We start from the raw sequence: 25,750 nt of genomic DNA, 5'->3' as shown, positions 1-25,750 counted from the left end.
TACAATCTTGCCTTTCCATTGTTAACATTCAGAACATGTGTGTCCCAAGGATCACTTCCTCTTCTGCTGTGCCTGGTTCTTTAAAAAAATTAATTACAAGGGAACAGAGAGTTCTATTAGAACTTGCTGGCAATGCAAAATATTCCTGTAGATATACCATCTTATTCATTTAGCACATGATAATTTTAAGCAGAGGATCTATTTGGAAACTTATTGGAGTTAAGTACAAGCTTTTAAAAGTTTCATCAGTGAAGTAAGCCAGAAAGAAAAACACCAGTACAGTATACTAACACATATATATGGAATTTAGAAAGATGGCAATGATGACCTTGTATGCAGGACAGCAAAAAAGACACAGATGTGTATAGCGGACTTTTGGACTCAGTGGGAGAGGGAGAGGGTGAGATGATTTGGGAGAATGGCATTGAAACATGTATAATATCATGTAAGAATCGAATCGCCAGTCTATGTCTGACGCAGGATATGGCATGCTTGGGGCTGGTACATGGGGATGACCCAGAGAGATGTTGTGGGGAGGGGGGTGGGAGGGGGGTTCATGTTTGGGAATGCATGTACACCCGTGGTGGATTCATATCAATGTATGGCAAAACCAATACAGAATTGTAAAGTAAAATAAAAAAAAAAATTAATTAATTAAAAAAAAAGTTTCATCAGGTTCCTAAATCTCTGTAAACACAGTAAATCAATAGAATTATAAAATTATACAATCCATAAAGAGTCCTTTCAGTTCAGTTCAGTTTAGTTGCTCAGTCGTGTCCGACTTTTTGTGACCCCATGGACTGCAGCACGCCAGGCCTCCCTGTCCATCACCAACTCCTGGAGTTTGCTCAAACTCATGTCCATAGAGTCGGTGATGCCATCCAACCATCTCATCCTCTGTTGTCCCCTTCTCCTCCTGCCTTCAATCTTTCCCAGCATCAGGGTCTTTTCCAATGAGTCAGTTCTTCACATCAGGTGGCCAAAATATTGGAGTTTCAGCTTCAGCATCAGTCCTTCCAAGGAATATTCAGGACTGATTTCCTCTAGGATTAACTGGTTTGATCTCTTTGCAGTCCAAGGGACTCTCAAGAGTCTTCTCCAACACCACAGTTCAAAAGCATCAAAGAGTCCTTTAGGTGCAACGTATCTTTCAGGACAACTGTGAAAAAGCAAGAGTAACAGAGAAGCACATTGGAGAGAGCATTGTGAGCAGGATATTTTTTTCTTTTGAGCAAAGTATGTTTATTGAAGTATATTTTCTAGAAAATATTACAGGTTCTGTAATTGAAAACTTATGCCAGTATTCTGGAAGGCAGGTTTTTCATTGTAACAGGATTATAGAAAAGACACTTAGTATTGAAAATGTAACCTTTCTTTTTTTCTATTTTTGAGTAATAATTGTCAAAGATTATAATTGTACAATATTAAGAAGTATAGAACAAAACACAATTAGTTTAACTTTTTTGTATGGGTGAACCTCAGTTCTGCCATAGGAGGTATCAGCCTCTATGTGAAAACTCTTCTTAGAGTAAAAATATTTTTGAGTAGTGCTTAAATCTTCTTTCTGGAGCACAGACTCTGGTAGCATGAGAAGAGGGGTTCAACGCTGAATTAACTGGAGTTACTGTTAATGCTGAAATAAGTCTGAGGAGAACGCTGTTGGAAGTTTAAAGGATATGAATTTAACAATTTGTTTTTTACTTTTTCTGCCTGTAGCTTTTTGTTTTTATTTGTGTTTTGTTTTTTCAATCTTATCACATATTGCTTATTTAATTATTCAACAAGGGTCTTTGTCAAGTATCATTATCACAATAATACTCCCATCTCAGAGGCCTGTGTGACCTAGATAAGCATTTGGCTTTTTTTTTCTTTTCCAGCTCCTTCAGGTCTCTTTTTTATATGTCACCTTTATGATGATCAGCACACGTGAATATGTGTTCGTCTTCAAAGGGTAATACAGCCCCCTTTCCAAGAAGATAGGCTACCTGTGGTTCTTGTGCCTAGGGCCTTGACTTGTGCCATATTACGCTCACCATCCAAACCATGATTAATCAAAATAAGGGTAGTTTCCTAAATCAAAGACTGACTACTCTAAGCTAGGTAGCAATCCAAGAGGGTACCTGGTATAAGAACACTAGGAGGTCTATTTGACTGCTAGGAGATTATCCTCAGATGTCTTATTATCCCGTGTATCCTTGCAGAACGTCTCTATCATTTGGGGTAACCAAAACAAGCGTTTCGTCTTTATAACCAGAAAAGGCCTCTCACACGTTGTGTAGTGTAGAGTCCTATAGAAGTTCAGAGGCGTCAGAGTTTAAGGAAGGTGAAGGTGGGATGCCTCACAGAGAATTGACACGTGAGCTGCCACTGAACAGAAGAATACAGTTTAGTCTACAGATGATGTGGAAATCAGAGTTCATTGTAACCATAAAGCCTAAGAACTATTGGGTTGGCCAAAAAGTTTGTTCAGCTTTTTCAGTAAGATCGTGTGGAAAAAACTGAGTCAACTTTTTGGCCAACCCAATACAAGTGTACAAAAAAACAATTTATAAATTTCACTTCACTTGGTGTTAATTATATTTTATATACTTAATAGACATGCTTTATTCCATTTAAACAATATTTCAAAAATTATTTTTATATTCTTGAGTTATTTATCATCATTACAAAATCCTATGTGTAGCTTTGACTATAAATAATACACAAGAGCATTTCTCAGCCCATGGTCCAAGAATTTTCAGTGATATGTGAGGTGTTTCAAGTGGCATTCAATGTGGTAATGGAGTTTGTTTCTACTTCCATTTTTTAAAATTCTGCAAGACTAAAGGAAAAGCAACAAAGGGAACCAGAAGAAAACAGGAGAAGAAATATACGAAAGTCAAAGTTTACAATTCAGAGTATATGACCTCCTGACTTTCAATTTGAGTTTCATCCTGGAAATGACTGCTTTTTTAATTTTTCTCTATCATGTCTTAATAGAGAAAATATGTGATGGCAGGAGTGTGGGGTGGGAGAGACCTGCCTAGTTAACCCTTTCAACAAATATGTGACTCCTCTCATTGTGGTTTTTATGGTGATCTCTCTACCTGGGATTTCTTCATCTTTCTCCTTTTCCACATGGTAAAGTTATCCTGTGAATTGCCGCTCAAATATTACCTCCTTTTTGAAATGTTTCTTTACTCTTTTTTTGTCTGTGTGTGTGCTTACTCAGCCACGTCTGTCTCTTTGTGACCCCATGAACTGTAGCCTGCCAAGCTCCTTTGTCCATGGGGTTTCCCAGGCAAGAATACTGGAGTGGGTTGTCATTCCCTTCTCCAGGGATCTCACTGAACCCGGGTCTCCTGCATTGCAGGCAGATTCTTTACCATCTGAGCCACCAGGGGAGCAAGTTACTTTTTTCTTCTATAGTCTCATAACTTTAACCTTTCATACCTTTGATATGTATATGTGTCTGACTCTCCTAGCAGCCTGAACACTTTAAGTGTAGGACTCATTCCTTTTTAATCAGAGGTCCCCAACCTCCAGGATCTAATGCCTGATGATCTGAGAGGTGGAGCTGATTTAATAATAATAGAAATAAGATGCACAATAAATATAATGCACTTGAGTCATCCTGAAACCATCCCCCTGCCCCCCATACTCCCCTCACCGCCACCCCCACCCCAGTGTGCCCCAATCTGTGGAAAAATTGTTTTCCACAAAACCAGTCCCTGGTGCCCAAAGGCTGGGGACCACTGTCTTAAATCCTTTTATCCTTACTCCTTGGTGCTAACTGTTGTCTCTGACACATGGGAGTTGCTCAGCCAATGATTGTTTGATGGATGATAGTAGTGACAGCTATCAATAACTTGCTCAGAAGTGTGAAAGAGGGGATTCTGCTTCTGACTCTGGTGAAGTGGGACTCCACTAACACTCCCCCCAAAAACAACTGGAAAATCTAGATGAAATTCTGTAATAATGGTATTTGCAGGCATCAGAGAGCTGTTTAGGCAGCTTGTTGACGTGAGCCCACTATCCTGTGTATTACTTTTCCCTTTAGAAGAATTGCCCACATTTTAAGGAGCTAAAAAGAGAGCAGAGTTTTGGGTATTCTCACGGTATTAATGAGACGAAAATTTGAGTTTTTACTTACCAAAGAGGAGGGACACTAGCTAATCTCCAGGCTTCACTTGGAATCCATGGATATCGGGCCTCACAGAGATTTTAACAGCTCCCTCAGGTGGAATCAACCCTTGATTTATTTAAATAATCTTCAGTATGCCAGCTGCATGCCAGGATCCTTTCTAGGGGAGAATGACATCATCTCGAGCCTCCGCAATTTTTTTATTTTAAATATCAAATACCAGATACTGTGAAATTTTTCCTGCACAGTATCTGGTATTTGATATTTTAAAAAGAAAACAAAAACTAGCAGGCATAACAAGAAACAGGCCAAAGCTGGGAAAATAAATAAAAACAGACCAACAGATAATCCAGAAATTAGAGTTTTCAAAAATTAACTTTAAAATAGCTGTAATAAGTTTGAGAATATTTATAAGGTTGAGAATTTCACCAGAGACTCAGAATCTATAAAAGCACAAACAAATGGAAGTTGTGTAACTGAAAAATAGCTGACATTATGAACTCAGTAGTTAGGTTTAACAGCAGATTTGTTACAAACTGGAGTAGACTGTATATGTGTGTGTGCTTAGTCGCTCAGAGAAGGCAGTGGCACCCCACTCCAGTGCTCCTGCCTGGAAAATCCCGTGGAGGGAGGAGCCTGGTGGGCTGCAGTCCACGGGGTCCCTGAGAGTCAGACTCGACTGAGCGACTTCACTTTCATTTTCATGCATTGGAGAAGGAAATGGCAACCCACTCACTGTTCTTGCCTGGAGAATCCCAGGGATGGGGGAGCGTGATGGGCTGCCATCTATGGGGTCGCACAGAGTCAAACATGGCTGAAGCGACTTAGCAGCAGCGGCTTAGTCGCTAAGTTGTGTCTGACTCTTGCGACCCCATGGACTGTAGCTTGCCAGGCTCCTCTGTCCATGGGATTTCCCAGGCAAGAATACTGGAGTGGGTTGCCATTTCCTTCTGCAAGGGATCTTCCCAACCCAGCGACTGAACCCAAGTCTCCTGCATCTTTTGCGTCATAGGCAGATTCTTCACCACTGACCCATTGGGAAAGCCCAAAGAGGAGAATAGGACACCATAAAGAACAAGATTATGATAGGGAGTGCCAAAGGCATTAAAATAGGAAGGAACAAAGTGAACATACTGAACATGTGAAATCTAACATATCTGGTTTGAGTCCCAGAAATGGAGGAGAGAGAGAGTGGAAAAGTATTATTGAAAGTGATGATGATGGCCGAGGACTTTGCAAAAGTGAGCAATGAAAATAAAGCCATAGATTCAATAGTTGTGTTGCATTCTTAGCAGGATTCAAAAAAATACTAGAGATACCACTGTCAAACTACTAAAAATCAAAGACAAGGAAAATCTTGAAAGCAGCTACCAAAGAGCAGCCATCAGACTGACATTTGATTTCTCAGTAGTAATGATAGAAGCCAAAACAGTCAAATTACGTCTTCAATGAAAAATAAGCTTCCTTTCAAGAATTTTTTACTTTCAAAAATACCTAAGTGGGAAGAAAATATAAGACATTTACAGAAAATCACAAAAGGAGGGAATCTGTAGTAGACCTACCCTTAAAGAAACACTAAAGGGGTTTATTCAGGCAGACAGAAAATTATTCACATAAGTAATTCAAATATATAAGAATGAAAAGCAACAGGGAAGGTAAATATGTGTTTAAATGAACATGCAAAATAGTAATAGAACAATAGCACAAAGAGAGGGAAGTTAAACTATTGTAAGATCCTAGAGTTGTCTAGGAAATAGTAAAAGTACTAATTTATTTTCAGTACTAATAAATCAAGATTGCATGGTGTAATTTTCAGGGTACCCACTATAGGAAAAAAATTAAAGAATATATAATTAATAAGCTAAAAGAAAAATAGAATATAAAATTGTCTAATAATCCAAAAAGACAACAAGGGAAGAAAAACAACATAAATTAAGTAGGACAGGTAGAAAACAAACAGTGAAGTGGTAGATATAAACCCAAAGGTGTTGATAACTATATTAAATGTTAATGGAAATAGCCGTTCTTTTTTCTATGATAATTTAATATCTCATATTTTAGCTGTTCATGAAATTCTCATTTTCAAGTTATTTAAGTGTTTCTCTTTTTCCACACAGACTGCCCTTCATCCACCTGGGTTCAGTTCCAAGACAGTTGTTACATTTTTCTTCAAGAAGCCATCAAAGTTGAAAGCATAGAGGATGTCAGAAATCAGTGTACTAATCATGGTAAGGAGTTTATTCTATTTTGTTTTTTCACAGATCAGTAAAGAATGTTCACTGATTTCTTTAAAAAAATGGTTTGTTGTGTCTTACTTTTTTACCTTTGGTCCTTGTAACAATTTTTATTCTATAATATGCAAGACAGGCAGTGGAATTGGGGTAAACTCTTGAGTTGGAAGTCAGCTGCTGGACAGCACTGCTCAAAGCGGAGTGACAAGAGCAGTGTGTATTTGGTGTGAATACTCTGTGTCAGGCACTGTTCTTAAGCACTTAATACACTTTTACTGGCTTTAATTATTGCAGCAAACCTATCACGAAGTTTATTATTTGCCTTCTTTTATCAAGAGAATAAAACTAGTTCAATAATTTGTTCAAGGTTGAATAGGAAACAGTTGGCAGAGCCAAGATTCATACCAGGGATTATCTGATTTTAGAAACAGTGTTCTTAATCACTCTGTCTTTCTGCCCTGAAAGTACTGTTTCAGGCATGCAGTGTGGGCAGAAGTCAGATCACATGGTATTGTGACACGTGGTGTGGAAGAATCTGTTGTCGTTCTTCAGTCGCTAAGTTGTGTCCCACTCTTTTGTGACCCCATTTCATTCTCCAGGGGATCTTCCCGACCCAGGGATAGAACCCAAGTCTCTTTCATTGGCAGGGGGATTCTGTATACTGTTAAATAAAAATGAGAAAAAGGCTATTTGCTACATGATTTGCTCAGTATTCTCTGGGAAATATAATTTCACATTGTGAAATATTTTAAATAAAAACATCATTTTTAAAAAAGCTGTGCTTGAGTGTTCTTTATATATTTGGCTGTTTGGCCCAAAGTGCATCCTTGTTGAGCCTCTAATTGTGATACTTGTCAGCTCAAACTAAAACTATAGTGTCAATTAACATCTTTTTCAACTGAGATACCTATGATGGTGACATGAGAGTCCTTGATTATTTAAAAGTGCTTTTTATTATTGTGTGAGATCTAAAAATCTTTTGATTATTTCACTAAATTTTCTCTTAAGCATATTCATAACACCAGCATTTAAAAGTACCCTTTACCAGGAGTTCCCCAGCAGTCCAGTGGTTAAGACTCTGTGCTCCCAATGCAGGAGACAGAGGTTCAAGCCCTGGTCAGGGAACTAAGATCCCACATGCTGCAGTGCATGGCCAAAAAAAAAAAAAAAAAAATTAAAATGCCCTTTACCTAAAAAACACAATTCTGACAACCCACCAATATAACATTTTGGAACAATATCAAATTGCTTTAGGGTGCTTTAATTAAAATCATATTCACTTATTATAGAAGGAATAAATATAAGCATAGGAATTTTAAATCCTAAGACATGCCAATAACACTCAATACATATTTATTGTTTTTCTTAGGAATAAATGTAGGCATAGCAGTTTTAAATCCTATGAAGTGCCATGGAACGCTCAATACATATTTATCATTTTTCTTACTTGCTAAATGGTGTTGAACATTGGCTCTTTGAAGACAAGACATTTCCAATATGCCAGTTTGGTTTTACTCCAAGGAAATGGAATAATAGGAATTTTGCTGGTCTTACAAGATTTTTTAAGTGATGTTTTCTCCCACAACTATTTTCTGTCTCTTTTTAAAAAGCTATATTGGAAATACTTAGACAAAAACACAGATTTCAAGAAACAGATTATATTGGAGGCTCAGAGCCAAGACAAGATGTGTTCTATACTCCTGTTAGTTTGTATGAACCATCATTAGATTGCATTGTCCAGCTTTGATACTTACGTTCAACAGTTACGCAACCACATTCACTACAGAGGCATAGCTTTTACTTGTTGACTGACTTCCTCTGCAGGCAACTAAACGTAGTTAATTGTTTTTGCTATTTTTCTTTAGTAAATGAAGTAAAAGGAAATTGAAAACACTCAGCAACTTTGAAGCCTGATTTTTGATGACTTATTTTGAAGTCCGTTAACTATTTGTTCAAAGCAAAGTAGCCATTTAGGGATTTTAAATTGTTGGATACAAATTTGCTTATAAAGTTGATTTTGTGTCTAAATAAAAATGTCTTTATCCCAGTTAAAAATGTATAAATTCTGTTTTCTTACTTATGTGAATTTTTAAATTTCTTATATATTTTTGATAATGTCATCATTTATTTGATAAATCCTCTATATTTGCTTCCACTATGGATATACCCATTTTATTGATAAATCAGAAAATTAGCTAAAATTAATTATTACTACCATTACTTTTTTTGCCTAGGGTAGTGTTTAGAACAGTAGGTGGTTTGTAACTGTAGGTAAACATGAATTCAGTGTTTGCTATATATGAAGAAGGAAAAGAAGAATACAAGGATATTTACATTTAGATTTATCAAGTCTTCACATATTTTAGGACTATACCAAGTCCTATCTTAAGGGGTATAGAAAATAAGTGGCTTGTTATTTTTTGGACTGCTGAGAGCTATATTTAGAAATAGGCCCAGTGCACTGAGCTAATTTAGTTGATGTTACTTTTATTATACTTATTTCGGGTACTGTTATCATTCATATAGGAAAATAACTGTGAGAGCCTAAAATTTTTCTTATTTTGCAACATTTACTCTTTTTTACATTTACCTTTGACTTAGCTATTTTCTTTATAATAGAACCAGTAAGTATTTTCAGTCTTTCTTTTTTGTGATTTGTGTATAAGCTATGTTACTAGCCATTAAAAGAATGAAAGACCCAAATTACATCTCAGTAGGTAGCATTACTGGTTATGCATTTTAAAAAAATTCTTTTTTTTGCTTGAGTACATGCATTCTTTAGGGACTTATGCTGTCATTCGTTAAAGAAAATAAGTGTGTCTTTTTTGCCTGACATAGTAATTTAAGTTTGTGCAGTATTTACTTAAATTGCACCGTTAAAAATCATTCACGTTCCATTGGCTGACACAAGGTCAGAGAAAAGAATGAAAATCTCATCTCTAAACACTTAGGCCTAAACTATAACCTAGTTAAATATTTCTCTTGAGAATTTTTTCTAAAGTGGCACTTTGGTTACATTTCCTAAATCAGTACAAGTAAATTTGGTACTAGTAAGGTAAAACAGATTAAAAGTGTACGTGACATTTACCACAGGAGGTGATAACAGCTAGAATTTATAAAAAAAAAAAAATCCTAGAATTTTTAACAATGGAGCTGTGACTGAGAAAGAAAACCTTGCTAAATTCCAGCCTTGGACTAAAGCATTGAGTATTTTAAAGGTCAGTCTTATTTTTTCTTTTCTTTTAAAAATGCTTTCCTAATTACACAAATGCACAGTCCCTATATAGAAAAACATATGCAAATATTTTAAAAATAAAAGAAAATTACCCTAAATTGTACCATCCTGACTGAACACACACAAGGAAATGTAATGACAGTTAACATTTTGCTAAGTATCCTTCTAGATTTCCAAACCCCTAGGCAGATATATTTTAGTAAATGTTTGATACATACACATATCTATGTGCTAACTCACTTCAGTCGTGTCCAACTCTTTGTGACCCTATGGACTGTAGCCTGCCAGGCTTCTCTGTCCATGGGATTCTCTAGGCTGGAGTGGGCTACCATTTTCTACTCCAGGTCATTTTCCCGACCCAGGGATCAAACCTGCATCTCTAACATCTCTTGCATTGGCAGGCAAATTCTTTACCACTAGCACCAGCTGAGAAGCCTATGTTGCGACCCCATGGACTGCAGCATGCCAGGCTTCCCTGTCCTTCACTATCTCCCGGAGCTTGCTCAAACTCAACCATCTCATCCTCTGTCACCTCCTTCTCCTCCTGCCTTCAATCTTTGCCAGCATCAGGGTCTTTTCCAATGAGTCAACTTTTTGTAACAGGTGGCTAAAATATTGGAGCTTCAGCTTCAGCATCAGTCCTTCCAATGAATATTCAGGGTTGATTTCCTTTAGGATAGACTGATTTGATCTCCTTGCTGTCCGTGGGACTCTCAAGAGTCTTCTCCAGCACCATACTTTGAAAGCATCAGTTCTTTGATGCTCAGCCTTCTTTATGGTCCCATTCTCACATCATACATGACTACTATAATATACATTCCATATGTGTGTATGTACATATGCACATATGTCTGTATATATATATATATATATGTAGAGAGAGGGATTATATTAAGCAAACTGTTCCATAATCTGTATTTCACTTAAAAATATGTTTCCATGGCAGTAAATATAGAATGTATATTTCCTAATAACTGCACAATACTTCTCTATATGAATATGCCATTGTTCAGTTGCTCAGTCATGTCTGACTCTTTGTGACCCCATGGACTGCAGCACACCAGACTTCCCTGTCCTTCACCATCTCCTGGGGCTTGCTAAAACTCATGTCCATTGAGTCAGTGATGCCATCCAACCATCTCATCCTCTGGCGTTCCCTCTCCTGCCTTCAATCTTTCCTAGCATCAGGGTCTTTTCCAGTGAGTCAGCTCTTCACATCAGATGGCCTAAGTATTGGAGCTTCAGCTTCAGTATCAGTCCTTCTAATGAACATTCAGGATTGATTTCCTTTAGGAGTGACTAGTTTAATCTCCTTGCTATCCAAGTGTCTCTCAAGAGTCTTCCCCAACACCACAGTTCCAAAGCATCAATTCTTCAGATATGCCATTATTGATTTAATTCTCTAATATTGGTTATTATTTCCAATCTTCTAGTGTCGTAAATGTGATGAACATTAACCACTGTGCCTATCTGAGCAGAACCAGTGATTGTCTTAGCATAAAATGTTAAGGATTGCTGGGTCAAAGATGTATACTTTTATGTAGGGCTTTATGTAGCCCTATACTTTATGTAGCCCTTTTATGTAGGCCTTTCTTGCAAAATTGTATCCAAAAAGGTTTTTAACTAATTTTTCTCCAACTATCCACTTATGAGTTCCTATTTTTCTGCACTCTAAGTCAGCACTGTTTAATCTACACTTCTGAAACTGCTTATTTTAATTTTCACTCCTTTACTAGTGAAATTGCATATTCACACATTCATTGTGGTATTTCCCTTTGTGAGGATGAATTTTTTTTTTAAGTACAGTCAATGTACAATTGTTTTAATTCCATTTTAGTTACTATAAAATATTAGCTATATCCAATGTTGTACAGTATGTCCTTGTAGCTTATTTTATACATACTAGTACCTCTTAATCCCTACCCCTATATTGCCCGTGACCCTTTCCTTCTCCCTACTGTCAACCACTAGTTTTGTTCTCTATATTTGTGTCTATTGCCTTTTAAATAGTCTGAGACAATGTTTTTCCCCTTTTTTATTCTTAATAAAGCTAGTCTGCCTAGTTTGTGATTTTCTTCTTCAACATAATATGGTATGTTTGGGGAGAGATTTTAAGTCCTATAATTTTCTTATAGTTACATTTATTTTTTAAGCTTCATTTAAAAGATATAAAAGTAATCATCTGATACACATTTCTCTTACCACATCATGAGCTAAAAGCACTTTCTTATCTCGTTATCTGTTAATTACCAAAAAATTATGGATTTTGAGAGTCATCATAAATAGCCTAGTAAGTTTCCTATAAATTCTCAGTGGCAACATCAGTGCCACCTGGGAACTGGTTCGGAATGTAAATTATCAGGCTCCATGTTCCTCCAACTAGATCAGAAACTCTGGTGTAGGACCTAACACTTTTAACAAGCCCTCTGTAGGTGATTCTGAAAATGAAAGTGTTAGTTGCTCAGACATGTCCGACTCTTTGCCACTCCATTGACTGCAGCCTGCCCTGCTCCTCTGTGCATGGAATTCTCCAAGTAAGAATACTGGAGTGGGTTGCCATTCCCTTCTCCAGGGAATCTTCCTGACCCAAGGATCAAATCCACGTCTCTTGCCTTGCACACAGATTCTTTACCAGGGAAGCCCCCTAGGTGATTCTGGTGCACACTATAGTTGTGCTTCTGATAGTTTAGTTGGTAAAGAACCTGCCTGCAATGTGGGAGACCCTGGTTCGATCCCTGGGTTGGGAAGATCCCCTGGAGAAGGGAAAGGCTATCCACTCCAGTATTCTGACCAGAGTCCATGGGGTCCCAAAGAGTTGGATGCAACTGAATTACTTTCACTTTTATAGTTGGAGAGCCACTGATCCAAGACAACATTCTGAAGTTTTCAGGAGTCTTTTTTTAAGTCAGGATAATTTGGGAAGAATAGTAGAAAAGTGAAAGTGAAGTCGCTCAGTCATGTCCAACTCTTTGCGACCCCATGGACTGTAGCCTACAGTAGGGAAGCCCAAGAGAAGAAGCCCAATAGTAGAAGAGACTTCCTTATCTCTCTATGTAGTATTTGAATTAGTTGTAGTACCCAAAACTTCCATGATAACTTTAAAAATATATAGGATCAACGACTTCTCCTTGGAAAATTAAGAAAATTTAAACTTGTAAAATTACTGAGACTGGAAAGTCATGTTTCTTAGGAACATTTTGATGCTAATTGCTCACTTAGCTGAGTATAGCTGAAAGGATGTATATTCCCCCGGAGTTAGATGTACCTTCCCCACTAGATTTCTGGTTGCTATAAGCTTTGATGTCTTTCATTATTTTCACTTACAAAAAAATCATACAATATCATGAGAGAAACAAACTCCATTAGTGTTTTCTAAGTAGTATCCAATTAAGACAGTGGAAAGTTTTTTTTTAATTTGCAAGAGCATCTTTCTTGGGTTAAGAAATGACTAAATATATCTGGGAAAAAGTGAAGTGCTCATATTTTATAGTGTATGTAGAATGTAGATTAAAAGGATAAAAAAATATTTGTGAGACATTTATATATATATGTGACTGCTGCTCTTGAACCGGGTGAGTCTCCCAGGAAAAATCAGCTCTCCATTGAGAACAAGAAACAAGGACCTCCTCTATCACTTTCTCTAAGCAGGAGTTTTCTAAGGATGGCCACAGCGGAAAATACAGGAAGGGGTAGGCCTCAGGCAGCAGGCACATAGTGGTCAGTTAAGTGAGGCAGGTCAGTAACTGCCTGTTACTTGAACTTCATTAGGTCTTGGGACTGTTCTGGCAAATTGCCCTGGGACTTTTCAGCTCTCCTCAGTACCCTATAAATGTGAACTGAGGGCAGGAGGGGCCATGAAGACTAGAGAGAGGAATAGTAAAAAGTTGAGAGTTGCAGGAAGTGTTTTCCTGCTTAAGCCTTCCCCCGATTTTCCGTTTCCATGTTATGAGATTACTAACCCTAGGTGAATGAAATAAAAGGTATGATTCAGTTTATTATCATTTTACTTTTCTCATGAGTCGATTGTTTTTCCAGGAATTTGCATGACATTTCCAAGCTAATTTTTTTTAAAAAGGGTGTAAGAGTATATGTGGGGCTTGTCAGATGGCTCAGTGGTAAAGAATCCACCTGCAATGCAGGAGACAGATGTGGGTTCAATCCCTGGGTTGAGAATATCCCCTGAAGAAGGAAATGGCAACTCACTTCCAGTTTTCTTGCCTCAAAAATTCCACGGACAGAGAAGCCTGGTAGGCTAGTCCATGGGGTTGCAAAAGGTTGGAGACGACTTAGCGACCAAACGACAATAACAAAAGTATATGTGGTATAGTAACGTATAATCTGTATATGCTTCATGTGATTTTCATTGATTTGGAGAACATGCTGAGTTCCTCTCCCTAAAATAATTTCAGGAGCAGACATGATAAGCATACATAATGAAGAAGAAAATGCTTTTATACTGGATACTTTGAAAAAGCAATGGAAAGACCCAGCTGATATCTTATTAGGCATGTTTTTTGACACAGATGGTAAGTGATATTTACACTTACGTTCTCTCTTAATGTTAGTAATAACTTTCAGATGCTTCATGTCTCTAGTTCAAGTTGGTATTTCCTGCAGCTTCCAGGTACTGTATTTTCAGTATGCGCTCATGTACCACAGCTTTTCACTGAACAGCTCAATGTGTGTCCCATATGAGAGCTAAAGTTGATTCTTTCATCTGCATTAAAATATGATTCTAGACTCAGTATTTCTGTAATATGGTAGAGTAATATTGGTAGTAGTAACAATAGGATAGAAAACTATCAAGGTAATATTATAGAAATGTATTTATTGTCACTATTGAAAATAAAAAGTGTATATTTTCAAAATCAAATATAATTACTAAGGTTACCATTAATATTCTACCTATTATTTCTCCATGAAAATTGTTTAATAAAAAATGGGATATTCTTCAGAACCGTCTTGAACTAGTATCTCTGGTCTGTGTATAGGATATATTCTTCCAATTTAAGTCCTACAATCAGAAATTTAGATCAAACATACCTTAGTAACTTCCCACCTTTAAATCTAGACCCAAGAAATCCCTGGTGGTCCAGTGGTTTAGGATGCCACGCTTTCAATGCTGAGCTCCTGGGTTCAATCCCCTACTCAGGGAATGGAGATCCCACAATCCATAATCAAAAAATAAAAATAAAGCTAGACCCTTTTCTTTAACATTTTATACTGTCATAATGTTAAAATATTCCTTAACTGACAGATGCCAGTTTCAAGTGGTTTGATAACTCAAATATGACATTTAATAAGTGGTCAGACCAAGAAGATGGCGAGGAGCTAGTTGACACCTGTGCCTTTTTGCACACCAAGACAGGTGATTGGAAAAAAGGAAATTGTGAAGTTTCTTCTGTGGAAGGAACCCTTTGTAAAGCAGCTAGTAAGTATAACTGAAGACCTTTTTCCATTCTAAGGGTGGGGAAAGCAGGGCTCGTTTTTAAATAACTTTTGAGTTGTGTGCCTCAATAGAGGAAGTAAGATTTCAGATGATTAAGCTGGTTTGCACCCAAGACTCTTGGAAGGCAAATATGTAATCCTATTACATTAGAGGTAGGACCAGACCATGTGAATCAGGCATTCTCTCTGCTTATTCTTAGAACTAGTAAGAAGTCAAAATTTTCTTATGCTGTTCAAAGGAATTATCATAGCTCCTTTGATGTGATTTGATTAAACAGTGGAAGTGGTGAAGAATAATGGTTAATTCCAAAATTCTAGTTAGTTTACAAAGAATTTGATTCAGTACAAGGACTTCCTTGATTAGGCAAAGAAAAATCAGTTTATAATTCTGGACTAAAATCTAAGTTTTCTTCTTATGCATCACAATGCTATCTAATGAACAGAATTATCCTGTCCCACAATATTTTCATATTATTGTTAAACATTAGATGAATTTTTGTTTCTAAACAGAAAGAATTGTTTTCTCATTAAAGGCATTTAAATTTCAAAATATGATTTTACGATGCTTGAAGCAAGACAAGACACAGCCATTTCCCCACATTGCATCCTTTATTCCCCCCTTCTACTCGAACTGCAAACCAAAACTATACATCTGCGTCTGATTATTTCCTTTCTTTAAATCTGGAATCCCATACAACTTTAACTTGCCTCAGCAGGGTTTTTGATAATCAGTCACATTTTTATGGTCCTAGCACTCAACTTCCAGTGTTGGGATTTTTAAAATGTTGGTTCTTTTCATATACTGTGCCTCAGGTCAGTTCAGTTCAGTCACTCAGCTGTGTCCAACTCTTTGCGACCCCATGGACTGCAGCACGCCAGGCCTCCCTGTCCATCACCAACTCCAGGAATCCACCCAAACCCATGTCCATTGAGTCAGTGATGCCATCCAACCATCTCATCCTCTGTTGTCCCCATCTCCTCCCGCCCTCAATCTTTCCCAGCATCAGGGTCTTTTCAAATGAGTCAGCAGTTCACATCAGGTGGCCAGAATATTGGAGTTTCAGCTTCAGCATCAGTCCTTCTGATGAACACCCAGGACTGCTCTCCTTTAGGATGGACTGGTTGGATCTCCTTGCAGTCCAAGGGACTCTCAAGAGTCTTCTCCAACACCACAGTTCAAAAAGCATCAATTCTTCGGTGCTCAGCTTTCTTTATAGTCCAACTCTCACATCCATACATGACCACTGGAAAAACCATAGCCTGGACTAGACGGACCTTTGTTGACAAATTAATGTCTCTGCTTTTGAATATGCTGTCTAGGTTGGTCATAACTTTCCTCCCAAGGAGTAAGCGTCTTTTAATTTCATGGCTGCAATCACCATCTGCAGTGATTTTGGAGCCCCCCAAAATAAAGTCAGCCACTGTTTCCCCATTTATTTTCCATGAAGGGATGGGACCGGATGCCATGATCTTAGTTTTCTGAATGTTGAGCTTTATTTAAGCCAGCTTTTCCACTCCTCTTGCACTTTCATCAAGAGGCTCTTCAGTTGTTCTTCACTTTCTGCCATAAGGGTGGTATCATCTGCATATCTGAGGTTATTGATATTTCTCCAGGCAATCTTGATTCCAGCTTGTGCTTCATCCAGCCCAGTATATCATTATATAAGCTACAGCTTTAAATAAACTATAACTTCAAAACATCATAAACAGTGAGCAAACCTGTATGAGGTAAGGTCACAGGTGTATTCTTTACTTATTATGTTTCCACTTTCCAACCCAAGTCATCTTGTTTCCCTCACTTCATCACATTGTCTTTTTCTTGAGTTTCCTTATTGTTTTCCCACTTTTTGAACTAATGCATTTTTAGTCCTCTACATCTTTTTTTTTTAAACCAAGTTCAAAACAGATTAATACACATTACCAAACAATATAAAGAATATTAATTCTAAGCTAGTAAAAGCTTTGTTTTAAATTACTTTGAGAGTATTTAAAATCAATCTTAGAATAAGGCATATTTAAATTAATGATGATTTCCTTTTGTATTCCAGTCCCATATGAAAAGAAATATTTATCAGGTAAGTATGGTCTTTTGTTAAATTTTCCCCACATGTAAGCATACATTAAGATTCTAGCATATTAAAGTACTGAATAGTATTAAAGACCTCTTTAAATATTAACTATATAACAATGTAAAGTATAGCTTTTATAAGAAGGTAGAAAGGTCTCTTAGCTTAATAATAAGACTTTAAAAATGTATCTGCAAGTTATGTATGAATATTTTTTAAAACAGTAACATCTCTTCATTGATGCTTCCCATTAAATTATCATAGATCCAGCAATCCATTATGTCCCCCCAAGATGTGAAAGCAGGGACTTGAACAGATATTTAAACCACCATGTTTATAGCAGCATTATTCTCAGTAGCCAGGAAGGTGGAACCAGATCAAGTGTTCATTGACAGATTTGGGTAAGCAAAACATGGTATGGAATACTATTCAGCCTTAAAAAGGCAACTCTACAATATGTATGAACCTGGAGGACACTAAGCTAAGTGAAATAAGGCCAGTCACAAAAGGACACTGTGTAACTCTAATTATATTAAATACCCAGAGTAGTCAACTTCAGAGACAGAAGGTGGAATGGCAGTTACCAGGGGCTAGGGAGAGTGGGGATGGGGAGTTGACGTTTAGGTTTGCAAGATGAAGTTCTATGGATGTATGGTGGTGACACGGCACAACAATGTGAATGCACTGAATGCTACTGCACTGTACACTGAAAAATGGGTAAGATGGTAAATTTTGTTTTGCATATTTTACCACAATTTAAAAAAAGTTTTAAATTAAAGAGGAGTGTAAGCACATTATTTAGAAAGGTAATTAAGGGTAATAGTAACAGGGAGTAGTATGGTATTTTCATTACATACCTTGTAGAAATACAAATTTTAAACTATGTACATATATAGTTTGGAGAACATAAAAGGACATACACAATTTGAAACACACAGTGAAACAGTGTGGATAATTTCTATTTCAGAGTCTTAAAAGTAGAGTGGAGACCTGCAAAGTCTACTTCAAATTTTGAAGTATGGCAGTTATTCAAGCTAAGAAATATAAATCTTGATAGTAATAAAGTTTTTATAACCAATGTGAGAAATTCTCAAAAATAGGTAAATATCTAAGTGATGAAACTATATTTATGCTCCCCAAAAAGCAGTACTAGCAACTTGTATATCCTGATTTCCCATATTTTATCTTTTTCAGATAACCGCATTTTAATATCAGCTTTGGTGATTGCTGGCACAGTAATTTTGACAGTTTTGGGAGCAGTTGTTTGGTTCTTGTACAAAAGAAGTTTGGATTCTGGTTTCACCACAGTTTTTTCAACTGCACACCAATCACCTTATAATGATGACTGTGTTTTAGTAGTTGCAGAGGAAAATGAATATGATATTCAATTTAACTAAGATTTTGGAAATGTCAGATTAAGACATCAAATACCTTTCAGTGATTCTTCTGCGTGATTTCAATATAAAACCTGATAATGAAAATTAGTTTTTATGATATATTACCTTATTCCAGTAACATTCATTACTCTTATGTAATCACTGATCATGACAAAATTTATCTTTAGGATCATTATAAAGACAAAAGGAGTAACAACCTTAGATATAATTTAATGATTTTAACCACCTCCCAAGTGCATCTTTCACTTGAATTAAGGAAAGCAGGTAAAAATAAAAATCCAGTCCACTTGTCTTACCTCCTCTATCTTCCTCCCACTGAGTTGAACCACCTTAGTTGAAAAAAAATTCTACTTACCACTAGTTTTAGCAATCACTAGATCTTTAGCAATTTCTATTGCTCCTTTACCAATAAGATATGGAGAATACACCTAACCTTAAAAGATTCTCATTTAGATACCACTTGTGCTGGTTACTCTGATAATTCCTCTAATACATCTATCTCCTTTTAGGATTTAAGTGTATTAGATGTGGAAAATTTTACAGATTTTAACACCCCATATGCCATATAATTATATAATTTTAATACTTTTTAGGATACTGTTTTGGACCACAGCATTAACACTATTTAGCACTGATCATAAATTGTCAGGATCTCAGTAAGATTTTGTGAAGCAAAATAATTACAGCCATACCATACCAGGACGGTGTGGAGGAGGCTGACATGGGTAATGTATAGAGCCCTTTTAAGGATTTTTCTCCTGCTGCCATATCCTATGTTCTTATCTCTCATGCTCCCCAAGCCTCAGTGAAGTATTTCAATGACATGAAAACTGTGTAAGCAATAACTACAGAGAACTGCATACTACTGTAGTGATGATGTTCAAGTTTCTGGTACGTATATTGTACATTTTAAGACAGAATCATTTGGTGGTAAAAAATGAAAATGCAGTAAAGCTGAAGCAAGAATGCTTTCTTTAGCAACTTTTATAACTTAACATTATTAGAAAAGATAAGGTATGTACTTAACAAAATTGTATTTACTATATGAAGAAACATGAAAGTGCAAGGAAAGTGCATCTCTCCCTAATGCATATCCCATCAGTCATTTCATGGGAATACTTTTCATATGTAGATACTCTCTCAAGCTTAACCAGTGGCAACAAAGTCATAGCTTGTGACACCTGTTTCCACTGGCCACCATGAAGCAGAATCATTCCTCATCACAATTAATGGCAGTTTTTGTTTTTTTTTTTTAACAAGACATGAGTGAACTACAAAGTGATGATAATGTATGTGACTGTCGTACTAAAGAACTGGGTGTTACTACACAATTATGTTTTGTAATATTGAGATTTTTGTGTTATTGACTGAAATGTCTATTTTATTAAGAGTATTAACAGGGCTATTAATTGTGAAAATTAGACTGGAATTCCTTCCTGCTTTTCTAACTAAAATTCTACCAATCCTTTAAGAATTAAGACCAACTTTCTGTTCTTAAAACTTTCTATCACAAATCTTTACAATATATATTTTAGTAGCCACTGGCTACATGTGGCAATTTAAAGTTCACTTCCTCAATTAACACTAGCCGTATTTCAAATGCTCAGATCACATGCAGTTAGTAGCTACCATATTTGGCAATATTTCCATTATGATAGAAAGTTTCACTGGAAAATGATGTTCCAGTCTCCCGTTCCATTTCTAAATAACAATTTCTTCAGTTCATTTCAATAACTTCTGTCCAATGACAGCTCTACCAAAATGGTTGTTCTAAGTGACTTGATTTTTCATGTTTGATTTCAAACAAGTCCTTAAAAGGCCCTGGTAATGCAGTGTTAAATCTTAATTCTCTTTATATATTTGAACATCTGTAACAAGCCTTTTTGTCTATTCATTGTTCAACAGATAACTGGATAATTCAAGTCTGTATTTATTTTTAATATTAGTAATAACATAAGCATGCCTGTTTACACTCAGAATGTATAAACTGCTTTTCTTCAAATGTCTTGATTCTATCTAATAATGACAATGTAATTCTTAGCTTTGGTAGCTGTTGTTACCATCCTTTCTTTTAGTTACCATTTACCATTTACTTTTAACATTTTATTAGAAATTTGTATTCTTAAATTCTTAGGAATTTGAGTATTGTATGGTCTCTATTTTGTTCAGAATCTAAAAAATGATAACCAATGAAAGATTTTTATTTCCTCTAATTCACATTTACAGGTAATTAGAAGCTTATATAATATTGAAATACTAAGAATACTATAAAGCTCAAGTCACTGGGGTCGCACAGAGTCGGACACGACTGAAGCGACTTAGCAGCAGCAAGTCATTGTGTATCTGTCATTTAGCAGTTAATTTAGCAAAACTATAAATAAACTGTATGCATATCAATGGAATATATTCTACCATTTACTTAAAATTTTTAAATAAAAAATTTTTTAGGTTAAGAAGACATTACATTTTCATACTGAGTTCTATTAAAATGCATAAATGTTTTGATTTCAAAGCAAAGACCTGTAGTAAAGATACTGATACTGGCATCCTTAAATTTCGCATATCTGTTTTAAGGAAGGTAATACAAAGATAACAGGCAGAAGCTGAGCAAATGTTTAGAAACAGTTATTTTCTTATAAAATGGAATTTGAAACTGTAAGGTTTTTGGCTATAATATTTGAAGGCTTCTTTGAGCACCAGTTTAAAAGGAAACATTTCAAACTATAAAGTAAATCAGTATGCACTTTATTTCAAGCCAAAATTTTACATTAAGACCAACAGTCTGAAAGTGAGCAAACTGTTGATTCACATTTGGGAAATTACATAGTTTCTATTTAGATTCTGAAAAAGTAGTCTGACATAGACTTTATTTAACCTGAAGCCACCTGAAGGCATTTTAAAGTGTATCCTAAGGGTGCTGATGAAGAAAATATACAGTGTTATTATGGATGTATACACAACTCAGGACCACAGTGTTAATCTAGTCATGGTGAATAGGTAATGTTCATCTCTTCTCTAAAGGTAGTGAAAAATATTAAGTCATCAAATAAAGGTTTAGAATTACCAAGGAACAGTTAAAAACAACCAGGATCCAAACAGGTTATTTATATCGTGTTTATCTATAAAGAAGTGACAACACTAAAAAACACATCGAAAACCAGTGTTTTAAACTCTGAATGTGGGCCTTAAGAGTATCTCATTAACTTGAGATTGCAATAATTTTTTTTTTTAAACAAACAGCATTTGGCTAGCAATTCTGATATAATTTACAGCTGCAATATTCCTAAGAGGAATATCTACATACTACATACTACGGTCTATCAAATATAATCTGCATTTTCCAAATCAATACAAAAATTTATCCATCATTTGTGCACTTTATTTTTATATACTTTTTTAGAAAATTATATTTTACTGCTAAGTGAGTTTAAAATTCAAATTAAATTTAGAAACCTAATATAATGGTCTTAACTTTCTCCCTATTTTTTTTTTTAAACACTGGAAGCAAATGATTATAAAACTGAAACTGCAACTTAAGGCATTTTAAAAATAAAAATACTTAGGTGCCATCTGGCAATTTATTTTGAAATCCTATTTTGTCCCACTTTTTACCACTAACAGACCAAAACACCAACCTTTCTTCATAAATATAACTACAGTAATCAGAACACAAAAAAGGGTTGTCAACATTGCTTATTTAAAACAAGGGTAACACTTTCCCCACTCATTAAAAGAAAAATACTTTTAATTACCAGTTTATAAACATTAGATTCACTGGCCATGTTAAAGGTCCAGCAGAATTTTAATTCAGTAACACTTGAGAATGAACATATATATACATGCATAATGTGTATATATGAATATATATATATTCATTCTATAGAGATAATATATTCAACAGACATTTCCCCACAAAATGCACTCATACGTAATTGCCAGTTTTAATAACGCCTGTTCACAGATCATCCATTTGTCCTATTTGCAGTTAGGCAATATCAAATGTTCTGTTATGGTCTCCATCTTCTTCAGAATCATCTTCTGAAGCTGTTGAAAGAAAACAGGATGATCAAGGATGATTTTAAGGAGGATGAGAATGGAAGTGTAAGTATGAAGCCAGAACAGCAATGATTTATAAAACAAAAATCCCGATTTATTATATACTGTTTGGTCAAAATGATAAATTATGATGACTGCATTAGGGTAGTTTGTAGGTGACGCCTAGCCACAATGCCCCCACCCCCACAATTTTTTGTTATGTTTTTATTGAAATGAAAATGTTTTAAAATGTGGTTCAAGAACATCTAAAACGTTCCTGAGATCAGTTTGTGTCCATAACAGCTAATGATAAATACACTAGACAAAGAGTAAACTTGAGGCAAGTGCTCTCACACACCTGAGGAGAATCTGGCTTATTACCGCTGCATGTTTGATGTATCCGATGAGAATGAAAAAAAAATGTACATAGAAATAGAATAATAGGTTATGGATGTTCTTGCAATTTACATCAGAGCTATGTCTATAGAATGCCAAGAAAAAGTTCTGTTTAGTCAAAAAAGCTTTATATAGATACAGCCTAAATTAAAATAATTGGATTTAACCTTTTGTTGAGAGTATTTCTATGCCTCCATGTTGTCAAAGACTCACCACTCTTGCAACAGTTCTGACCTCAATTTATTTTAGAGTCATTAGTAGCTCAAGAGTTTAATAGAAAACATTCTTGAATGTCTTAGGATATAGTAAGTGTACGACTGTATAAACTGTATGTGAAGGAAAATGGAAAGTCACTAAACATCTAACCAGCATCTCCCCTATTATCAAGAGCAGAAAAGATAAATGCACATTCTTCTTATATTTAATACTGGACAATTTAAGAGCACCCAGCAAATGCAATCAACAAGAAAAAAATCATGCAACATGTACAGATGAAACTTAAGTCTCCATATATTTACCTTGCAGAAATTTTAAATAAATGATACCAAGCATATACTTAATTAGCTCATAAGGAGTAAAATCCTACACTTAAGTTTTATATATATATCATGGAGAAATGTCAAACTAAAAAATAAAATAGTTTTTCAGAGAATTTCTGTTTTCTACTGGATTAACTCTACAGAAGAAAATTCAGTCAAAACCAGTTTTCAGAATATATTAGTACTCTGGTATTTAGCAGTCAACTAGTAACACCCACAACATCTTTCACCCTGAGTCTGGATATACCTATTTCAATTCCATCTTTTCCCTCTCATTCACGTGCTTAATAAACTAAATTCTAAATAAGAACATTAGTAAAAAAAATTAACAGCAATCTGGGTAAATGTACACTGCAACAGATTACTCTCATCACATTTGACAAAATATAAATTATAACTTACAAAAAAGAGATCTTTGTATTAGCCAACACGATGGACCTGAACTAAGAAGGTATGAAGGAAAAAAAGATTTACACTCAATGAAGTCCCACTTTATTATACCATTTGACTCCTTTACATCCATTTCCACACATACTAACCAAAATTGTGAAACCGTATCACCTAACTGCAGCTCTAAATCCTTTTAAAACTTAAAATTGTACAAACTCAATGACAAAAACCCATGCCTAAGAATATTCAAGGAATTAAAAAAAGGAGGATTAGGTCCTTTTGAAACCTTACTTCAAAGGATGCTAAATTTTCTTTAAAGGTAAAACATTACACAGACTACATGTAATAGTCCAAGTATTTTAAAGGTGAGTATAGAAGATAATCAACTGGATAACACTTCAAAGAATGTACTGGAATCTGATCATGGGGAGTGCCAATTGCTTTGGGTAAAAAAGCACAATAGCTAAGTAGGGTAATCTTGGATTCCCAAGAACTGTTCCAGAGCCACCAATATCTGTGCCCACCTGGTATGAAGCACCCTGGAGATTGTAGGACTTTGAGAAGAGGGTAAGCTGTGCAGATGCCTGTAAAGATTTGGGCATTAAGTGCCTTCACAAAGGAGCCCAGGCAGAAGTCCTAAAGCTGGAACGTGATCTTAAGAGATTGGAGCTGCTGGCGTAGCTGGCTGCCTATTAAAGGTCCATGAGGACCTGAACAAGGAGCAAAAAAACAAAACAAAAAACAAAACAAAACAAAAAAAACTATGGCTTCTGTTAGGGACTCAGAATTAGGACTCTTTCACTCCTATTTTCCTCGAACTGTATATAAACCCAGGGAACACCTTTTATGATCTAACAAAGCTAAATAACAAAATTTCATACACAAAATAAAAAATCTAGCCAATTAAGAAATGTGTTTTGATTAGTAGTTAAACATGTCTTTTTAAAAAGTGTTAACATTAGAAGTGTTAAAATTAAGGTGATTAAATATATTTTTATTTTATATAAAAGCAAAATACTGATGGTTAAAATAATATCCTTCTATACATTAAAATTAATGCAATTAAAAAAATATGCTATTAAACTAATGTCAGTTGCCCAACCCATCTTTCCCAAATCAATTATTTTGGTATTATTAAGCCTATAAATTAAGCTCTAATTTGGTAGAGTATATATACTTGGGTTTTGTTCTATGGGTTTAATTTGCAAAAGTAAATTCAACAAGTCTGGGGAGGGGAAATTCCACCTACTTTCGAGATCTTCCATATGTGCCTGAAGAGTTCTTGCAAGGTTAATAAACTAGAAACAATGCAGAAAGAAATACAGTAGTTTAAATGTAGCAAATGGATCTAGAGAGAATCAGTATAAGAGATTCATTTCTACTTAAAAGTCAAACATAATTTTAAGCCTTTAAATAGGGGGGTCTTTCATCCCCCACATCAAAAATTACAAGCTTTTAATGATATGACTTTTAAAAACACCTTATATATCATTATCAGTTATGTAGAAATTATGTATTAATCATATAGAAACTGGGAGCAGATAACAATAATCTTCTTCAATACCATTGTGTTCTTGCATAAATTTAATACTTCCAAAAACTATGGAGAAAATTAATCCTTTGCAATTTGAAACCAAATGATTGTTAGTGGTCAATTAAAAAATATAAATCAATTATTTTCCTGCCTAGAAATATGACATATGATTCTGTACTTTAAATGTATATACCTTTTACAAAGGCATGAATTCAACAGATATTAATTAATATGGTTCATTTATTCTGAAGAGACAAGTTGCCTTTTTAGAAATCAAATTTTTGCTCAAATTCTGAAAGCCTTTGAGAGTTCCTTCTCTTTTCTCTGAATGATAAAAATTAACAATTGGCTAGTAG

The 25,750-nt window shown here is 35.4% G+C and overlaps 2 protein-coding genes and 1 long non-coding RNA gene across 25 annotated transcripts in view; 1 reads left to right on the top strand and 2 right to left on the bottom strand.

Annotated features, from left to right (window-relative positions):
- Nucleotides 1–20,897, top strand: part of LOC120854836 (lymphocyte antigen 75) — a 119,485-nt gene extending 98,588 nt beyond the window's left edge. The window contains exons 35-39 of the mRNA XM_040229176.1: nt 6,241–6,351; nt 13,999–14,115; nt 14,847–15,020; nt 17,086–17,112; nt 18,298–20,897. Coding sequence (XP_040085110.1) covers nt 6,241–6,351; nt 13,999–14,115; nt 14,847–15,020; nt 17,086–17,112; nt 18,298–18,500 — 632 coding nt within the window. The 3' untranslated portion in view covers nt 18,501–20,897. The remainder of the gene's footprint in view (nt 1–6,240; nt 6,352–13,998; nt 14,116–14,846; nt 15,021–17,085; nt 17,113–18,297) is intronic.
- LOC120854839 lies at nt 668–14,852 on the bottom strand. The gene is made up of 3 exons (XR_005719084.1): nt 14,137–14,852; nt 4,133–4,283; nt 668–1,159 (listed from the first exon to the last, which is right to left on the bottom strand). It is a non-coding gene; the product is annotated as an uncharacterized LOC120854839 (long non-coding RNA).
- Nucleotides 20,701–25,750, bottom strand: part of MARCHF7 (membrane associated ring-CH-type finger 7) — a 47,931-nt gene continuing 42,881 nt past the window's right edge. For 6 of the 23 annotated variants that reach the window (XR_005719079.1, XR_005719080.1, XM_040229180.1 and 3 more), the window contains 2 exons: nt 25,110–25,158; nt 21,230–22,544 (listed from right to left, as the gene is read on the bottom strand). Coding sequence is in view for 13 of the 23 variants with exons in the window: in XM_040229180.1 (XP_040085114.1) it covers nt 22,486–22,544; nt 25,110–25,158 (108 nt within the window). In the remaining 10 variants the exon portion in view is untranslated. Of the gene's footprint in view, nt 20,766–21,229; nt 22,545–22,893; nt 25,159–25,750 lie in introns of those variants that run through there. The other 17 variants (XR_005719082.1, XR_005719083.1, XM_040229184.1 and 14 more) reach the window with 8 other exon arrangements.

The sequence above is a fragment of the Oryx dammah genome, unplaced genomic scaffold (assembly GCF_014754425.2).
Source record: "Oryx dammah isolate SB20612 unplaced genomic scaffold, SCBI_Odam_1.1 HiC_scaffold_27, whole genome shotgun sequence".
Lineage (NCBI taxonomy): Eukaryota > Metazoa > Chordata > Mammalia > Artiodactyla > Bovidae > Oryx > Oryx dammah.
Note: the sequence above shows the minus strand (reverse complement) of the source record. Positions and strands in the feature narration are given on the sequence as shown.